At 36.8% G+C, this 8,304-nt stretch overlaps 1 protein-coding gene across 1 annotated transcript in view; it reads left to right on the forward strand.

The window, feature by feature from the left end:
* The window catches only part of LOC107562752 (protein FAM49A-like), a 16,399-nt gene extending 14,513 nt beyond the window's left edge, over window positions 1–1,886 (forward strand). The window contains exons 9-10 of the mRNA XM_016247460.1: window positions 237–307; window positions 409–1,886. Coding sequence (XP_016102946.1) covers window positions 237–307; window positions 409–472 — 135 coding nt within the window. The 3' untranslated portion in view covers window positions 473–1,886. The remainder of the gene's footprint in view (window positions 1–236; window positions 308–408) is intronic.
* Window positions 1,887–8,304: the final 6,418 nt, after the last annotated feature.

Genomic DNA, 8,304 nt, shown 5'->3' on the forward strand with positions numbered 1-8,304 from the left:
GGTTCTTCTATGGCAACGTGAAGCACCTTTATTTTTAAGAGTGTACACACATTTTATCTACACACGTTTTGGTACTTCTAAATCTGCAGCAGCGCCAGAGGGGTTTGTGGTTATTCACGCATGCTTTTTTGGGGGTGTGTGGGTGGGCGTCCATGATCACAGTCAGGGGTGAGGGACAGAGAGAGGTGACCTTTCTTTTAAAGCTGCATTTCTGCATGCATGTGTGTGTTGTGCAGATGAAGGGCTGCATCAAGGTGTTGAAAGAGCAGCCTTCAAACAGCGTAGAGGGACTGTTGAACGCACTGAGGTGAGTGTGCAGTAAATCACTTCCCAACTGTACGTGGATAAAAAAACTAAATGTGCCGCACATTGCATGACCTGGAAGCTTTGTTTCTTTCTTTCATCCAGGTATACAACAAGACATTTAAATGATGACAGCACCTCTAAACAAATCAGGGCCCTGCTTCAATGAGAGCAGGAGGAGAGTGAGAAAGAGCGACCGCAGAGAAAGAGACTGTCAGAGAACATACGACGGTGGCTGGCAAACCTCTGAAACCTGCTTGTTTACAAGAGCAAAATGCAACTTGATCTCAAATTAAATAAGATATTCTAGAAAAGAGAAAGGAATATGAAAAAATAATAATATATATATATACAGTATATATATATATATATATAGATTGTTGATGGTTCATCATCATGTGTCATTTTATAAAAGCAGGAAAAATAGATATATATATATGTATATTAAAATTCAAAAATCAAACAAAACCACCGGATACAAATATAAAGGTCTTAAAAAACGTATTAAACTTTTAGGACTCGAATTCAAACGCGATAGTTAAAACCACCAACAAAATGGTTCATTTTCCAAGTTTCATCTGAGAGTATTTTTGCACACTTGAAAAGGATTCCCAATTCACAGGAAAGACTTTAACGTGGCTTGAAACCATGTATAGTCCAGATCCATTTTCATGCGTTTAGACTTGATTTGATTTGTAACGCCTTTGCCTCATTATCCTCGATATGCTTCATCCAATGCATTCTGGGAATCGTGGGTTTCCTGATAAAACTGCAATCCATGGCATTTTCTCTTTGGCACAACGTCTGTTACAGAATAAATGTAAAGATCACATACTTGAGACACATCTCAAATGTGTTCTATAGCCATCTAGCTGTATATATTCGGAAAGCACAGGATAGTTTTGTACAGAAATGAAGCGTTTTGTTAGACTTCTTCACTAGTGCTGTACAGCAATACTCTACCGAGGTGACAACTGCGAACACGATCATTTGAAATGCCTTCATACCAATGTAAGAGACGTTGGATAATGATAACAGCTCGTCTGTGGAGGTTAAAGGCCAGTTGTACATATCATGAGACAAACAATCCTTTAAATAGCTTGATTTTTTTTTTTTGCTCTTGTAAAGCTTGGATGCTAAACGGAGTGAGTAAGCCATGAAACTGAAATTCAGACGCAAACACACATTCTGCCCTGTGCCATAGCTGCTTCCCGTACCACTGCGTCTCATTCAGAGTCCAAACACAGCCACATATTACAAACATCATCTGTAGAAAGTGAGAAACAACTAAACCAAATCACACCATTGTGAATGACAACACAGCGATGTGGATTTGCTTTCCTCTGTATCCAAAAGCAAAGCATAGCCAAATGAGACTGCAACATTGCCTTTTAGATAAATAGAAGTGATGCACTGTGTGACGTTCGAGTGATTCGTTTTGTCATGAACACAATCTAAAACTTGAGATACATTATATACACTCAGAAAACAACAGACTTGAAGCTGTAAAACACTTGGTGTAAATAAGAGGAGTTTTCTTGTGGACTCTTATGAGGCCTAAACAAATGTTCAGTAGAGATGTGGGTTGAAAAACAAAAGAATGAATCAAAAAGATTACAGTGACAAACGCAGTGCTGTACTTTGGGTGTCTCTCGCCATTAGTCAAACTTGATTTGATTTCTATATGGAGTTCTGTTGAAAAACAAAAGCTCCGTATGAATATATAGATGGCATGCTGTAAAAGTTCAGACAAGACTGTAAATACGGTGTTTTTATTCATTTTTAATTGTTCGGTGAATCTGAATTGGGTATGTGTCGTCTCTAAGAAAACCATGCGTTTTGGCTTGGACCATTGGACTTGCCGTAGACATTTGTTCCAGATCTTCAACTTCATATCAGCAGGGAATTCAAACAGGGCAGAGAGGAGGGTGGGGGGGACGGGCTGTCCATTTGCTTGTTATTTTGTACATTTTGTGCAAGAAATAAACTTGTCATTTACTACATTCAACTTAGCGTTTTGTCATTGAATTAAGCTGCTCTCTCAGAGCATATTTCTCATAAAAGTTCATTTTACCTTCAGCATCAAATGAAGCACACAATGTATTTCCAAGGATGAACAATGTCAGACTTCTGGATAATGAAGCATCGACTCACACTGACTGAATGAGTTGCTGTCCATGGTACTGTTTTCCGAGCGCACCTCAATAAAGCGAATCGCTGCTAAGACAGTCTATTTCATTAACAGTTCAGAGAAATAATGCAACCCAAAATTATGAATACAGTTGTGTCATGTATTTGTAACTAAACACCTATACAAGCTTTATATACTCATGTTATGACCTGCAATAGTTTGCACGGGTCAGATATATTTTAAAATCTTTACCCATTACATTTTGTGAAAATACATGACCATTTAAAAGTTTGGGGTCAGTAAGATGTTGCTGTTTTGTTTGTTTTTGTTTTAAATTAAGTCAATACTTTTATTTAGCAAGGATGATTTAAACTCATCAAATGTGACAGTAAAGACATTTTATAGTGTTACAAAAGATTTCGATCTCAAATCAATGCTGTTCTTTTTAACTTTTTACATCAAAGAATCTTGAACACAGTATTGTGTTTTTCACTAAATTAAGCAGCACAGCGGTTTTCAACATTAAAAAAAAAACAAATTAATTGAGCAGCAAATCAGCAGAATAATTTCTGAAGGATCACGTGACATTGATAACTGGAGTAATGATGCTGAAGATTCATCTTTGACATTACTCAGCTTAATTTTTTTATTTTAACATTTCATCATTTTTATAGTATCTTATGTTAAATAAATGCAGTACTAAAAGACTTCTTTCAAAAACATGAAAAAAACATTATTGGTCCCAAACTATTGAACAGTACCATACCGAAAATAAATGTTAAAATACAGTATATATTTTCCATTCAGAAAATCTGATTTAACAAACAAATAGAAATATTTAAGGATATGGATGATCATTTTGCGCACAGATTTGTGGAATTCATGCCACAGCTGGTGTAATTAAAGCAAAAAGTACTAAAATACTGTATACAGGTAATGCTTTAGATTAGGGAACACTATTCACTATTAACTAGTTGCTTATTCACATGCATATTACTAGCATACTAGCTGTTTATTAGCACTTATAAAGCACATATTAATGCCTTATTCTGCATGTGCATATTCTAGCTGCCTTAACCCCACCCCTACTTAAACATAACTACTACAACTACCTATAGTTACCATCAATGAGCAGCAAATTAGGAGTTTACTGAGGGGAAAACACTTAATTAGCAGTCAATAAGTGATACGTGTATACATTAAACATTTCTATTAAAATTATAAATCTAAATTAGATTGTGACACTTAACATGGCTTAATGTACAAAGCCAGAGTGACTGGAAGACCAAATTCATGTTTTACTTCATTGATGAAGGATACTATCTACAGGCAAGCTGATGAGCACAGAATATAACTGCAATGCGCAAGCTTTCAGTGTTTTCTCTACACCTGGTTTTCAGTAGAGGAAAAACACTTCATGTAAAGGTAGTTTTCCCCTTGGACGAACACTAGAACGTCGGTATTTTGGCAGAAGTAAGTGTTTAAGTAATGTGAGAGTACTTTGGTTCTCCAAGGTCTTTGTATTGGTGCATTAAGCACATTTCACATGTTTTAGAACAGGGGTGTCCAAACTCGGTCCTGGAGGGCCGGTGTCCAGAAGAGCTAAACTCTGCAGGACACCAGCCCTCCAGGACCATTTGGGCACCCCTGTTTTAGAATGTCCTCACAATTGAATTCTCAAAATACTGCTACATTTTCATAAAAATACCTTTTATGCGATTTCCAAAAATATGAATTATGTTTAACATGGCACTAAACCTCGGCAGCACGAAACAGAAGTATTTTCACAAACAGTGTCTAAGTTTAACATCCAAACACAAGGGGGCAGAAACGTACTAAAATTGAGACTTCTTGTCTATGTTCACAGCCTTACAGTATCAAGGGGCCCTAAAATTTTTATCGCTTAATTTCAGGCCTTATTAAAACATTTACACCCTCATAATTCGTATACATAAATGCTACCACGTCTTTACATAAGCCCCAGCGAGTTTGAGGAAGGTCTGGTGGATATTAGTGCAGAGAAAGCTTTAGTAATCTGGGACAGAAGAACAACAGGAGATGAGAGACGGACACATATGATTCATACATAGGTCTTTGCAACAATTCGGGAAAAATATAGAAGAAAAGAAATCTGCACAATACTATCCCATGTTTTTCATACTTAAAATGCACCAAGTAACAGGTTGTGTTCATATTTGTGTTGCTGTGACATGTTAACCTAATTAAGTAATGACACACACAGCTGTCTAATGATTTAACCACTTGGTTCTGGAACACACCCTTGATGTAATTACAATCGAACAAACTAAAGCTCTCTAGTCATCGGCACTATTATTCAGAGGCAGATTAAATGTTTATTTCAGCTCTCAGTACCTTCGTACATTCAAGACTCTCATCCATCTGAAAATAAATATTTTATCAGTGACTGATTAGCCTGTCATATACTGAGCTGACATGTCCAGACACGTCCAGTGCTGACCCAGTACAGATGCAGGCAGTCCATCATCTCACATCTGTCCATTGAGACTATATCAGCCTTCCTGCAGATGATGCATGTTGGACTGGGATCTGCCTTTGGCTGTATTTTTGAAAGTTCTGCAGGTAAATTCAGGATTAGCTAGTCCGTTGGCAGGTGAACAAACCGGCACAATATGAACCAGGCTGTTCCACCCTCGACATCAAGGGAAAAACAAGAAAGAGAAGGAAGTGAGAGATTTTCTATCTGGAGGGCATGGACCCTGTGACAGTTACTGGCTGTGTTTTATGACAGGGGCCCTTAAGGGTTGATGGAAGTGTGCGTCTGTCTCATTTAACTGTGCTTGATTAACCTACTTTATCAGTACACTCCCATAACTTTCAGTCCAGGTAACTAACAATGCAGTTGTGCATATCTTTTTTTATTCTATTGATCAAGGGAAATCTTGGCACAGGACTGCAATGAAGTGCGGTTATATTCCCCAACCGTCATCACCTCCACCTGCCCTGTCCACACCCACACCAACTGTAACAACAGAGCGGTTACACAGCGTATCATATCCAAAACATTAATATGTACGCATGATTGTGTCTAAGGAAACAAGGCTTATCAACAGTGCAATTAAATATATTTGCTAACAAATGCTAAAATGCTTTCATTAAAAATGTTTGTTTACAGTTACAGTATACTATATGTATATATGTATATAATGTATACATTTAACTATACACGCTTAAAAACTTTTGACATACAAAAAATGCTATTATATATAATTATTTTTGTATAAATGTGTAAATGTTTTGTTTGAAATTAAGATCGCATTTTTCTTTTAAAATGGCTATTTAAACCTTTATATAATTTTGATTAAAAAAAAATTTTATTCAATTTTTTTTAAAGTGTGTATAGGCTATACATAAAGTAAAATATTTTATTGCATTGCTTATGAAAGCATTGTTTAATTTACAGGGGGGGAAAAAAAGTATTTAGTCAGCCACCAATTGTGCAAGTTCTCCCACTTAAAAAGATGAGAGTTTTTTTTAGGATTTATTTATATAAAGATATTAAATTGATATTTAATTATTTACATTTCAAAATAAAGATATAAACATTTATATAAAGATATTTAGTTTCTCTCTCTCACACACACACACATATATATGATTTTTTTTTTTTAAACCATCTTAACTGTCGTATTCACCACTTACAAATCACTTGCAAAAATTCACCACTAAAAATAGCAGTCTGGACATTCTATGAAAAGTTACATGAAAATATTCAGTTTTGGGTGAAGCGTTCCTTTAATTCTTGTGCATCTGTGACTGTCCAGATCTCATTCTAGTGTTAAAACACAGGAACTCATACTGCAAACAGAAAAGAAGAGACGTCTATTACAAAGACTGTCTCTCTGAGGGCCATCACAAAACATTCACACAGCCTTAACTTCAGAAATCTCTTTAAAAGTAATGGAAAGACCATTCAGATCAAAATCCAGCAGTCTAACTTACATTACTTACAAACTTACAACAGTTACTTAAAATCTTTAACAGCTCTGCATGCAAATTTCCCACACCAATGTGTAATAAAGATACTACGTTTCTAGGCGCGGTAAAGTCATTAACCTCACACCTACAGTATAAGTTCTTTGTTACTTATATTAGAAATTCACAGATGTGAATACAGTGAGAGCTAGAGTTTTTTTAAGTTACATAACATAAACATACTTTGAGACGAGTACTTTATGCAAGTTATCTTTATGAGGGGTTATGTAGGCTTTGTTTCAGCACTGAAATGGTTAACCATGCCGCAAACGGCTGAATTCCCCTCCCACCAGGGCTTATTTACATATGAGGCATTTGGCGGGAAATCCTCCTTTCTCTGCTGTCTTTGTGCCAAAGCCCCTCCCTCATGGCGGGATCTGGTGGCGGGAAAGCGAGCGCCCTAAGCTGCAGCTAGAGTGCAGCAGACCGGCTCTGGCCACGCCCATGCCTGTCTCCCTCGGCAACCGGTGGCCAAGGGCCCCACCGTACCCAGGCAACAAGTGAAAACATTCAGCCTTGATCTAGAAACACACAGGCACTAACATACACGGCTTGAGGAAGGAGATAGTGTTGAACAAACACACCTATATAAAGACTCATATACAGTAGACAGCAATGCCACGCATATCAGAGACACACACAGCGCAGTAGGGGTTAAAGGGAAATGGTTAGCGTCCACATTGTTCTGTCCCTGGATTTGGCGCGAAATAGCCTGAAAAATGAAAGGTTATTTTAAATGAGGAGGAGAACAAGACAGGACACAAAAGAGACTGCAGAGCTGTTAAGACAGACGCTACACACACACACACACACACACACGTAATACACCAAGTGCCTTTTACTGCACATTGACCCATATATTGACCAAACTAAACCGACGGTGAGGAAAAACTGTTCAGGTAAACAAAGACACAGAACAAACTGTGATATCTTCAATCTCAATGCTGTGAAAAACTGTTTTCCCTCAACTATTTCTTCATCTGCGCAGCTGAGAGCTTGAGGCTTGAGTCTGTGTGTGCGCGCGCATAGAGTTGTTCATAAACGAGTCATTCCAGTTATGCAGTGCCATTTGAGCTGTGTAACTTATTAGAAATGTGGACGTGCTGTAATGTAAGGAAGTGCTTCTATAAAATGGTACTTTCAGAAATATGATCTGGTCCAGCTCAGACTTTAATTATATCATATTTACACAATAGCATGAAAGCGGCTGGAGTTAGTGTGACATTGACACTTAGCTTACGCAAGGCTGTCAACATTAAGGTAATTTTGATATTAACAGTTTATCCACTTTTTTCATTGGCCTTGGCTTTCATATTTTTCTCAACATTTTTCATTTAAGAGTTTGATTAAAAGCATTTTTTTTTTTTTAAATTAGACCAAAATGGTTTTAATAAGGAACTACAATCCAATGAAGCAATGAGAATGACAATCGTATTTAAAGTAATGGAGAAACATAAAACAATTGATTTAAATGCGTTACAGATATGAAAACAATATATGTAAATGTATTGCAAAATGTGTGTACATGTAGGATATGTGATTGTAGGGAGATTGCGCAGTGCTTCATGGGAGTGGGTGGTGCTGCTAAAGAGTTGATTGGAGGAGATTCTCTGCACAATCACTGGCAATAGTTTTTTACGAGGTATTCTGCTGTTAAACATCGCTTAAAAAAAGAGGTTAATAATGTGAGCTGATGGGTTCAACTATAGAATATATCATTGGTTACAACCTTGTAGCTCACAGTCTGTCTGTGCTGAAAGGTTTATAAATTATCATTTAAAATCATTTAAAATGATTTGAGAACACAGGAATTAGATAAAATAAAATAAAACACACACAATCTAGAATATTTGTAA

Source organism: Sinocyclocheilus grahami, unplaced genomic scaffold (assembly GCF_001515645.1).
Source record: "Sinocyclocheilus grahami isolate Dianchi unplaced genomic scaffold, SAMN03320097.WGS_v1.1 scaffold837.1, whole genome shotgun sequence".
Taxonomy (NCBI): Eukaryota; Metazoa; Chordata; class Actinopteri; order Cypriniformes; family Cyprinidae; genus Sinocyclocheilus; species Sinocyclocheilus grahami.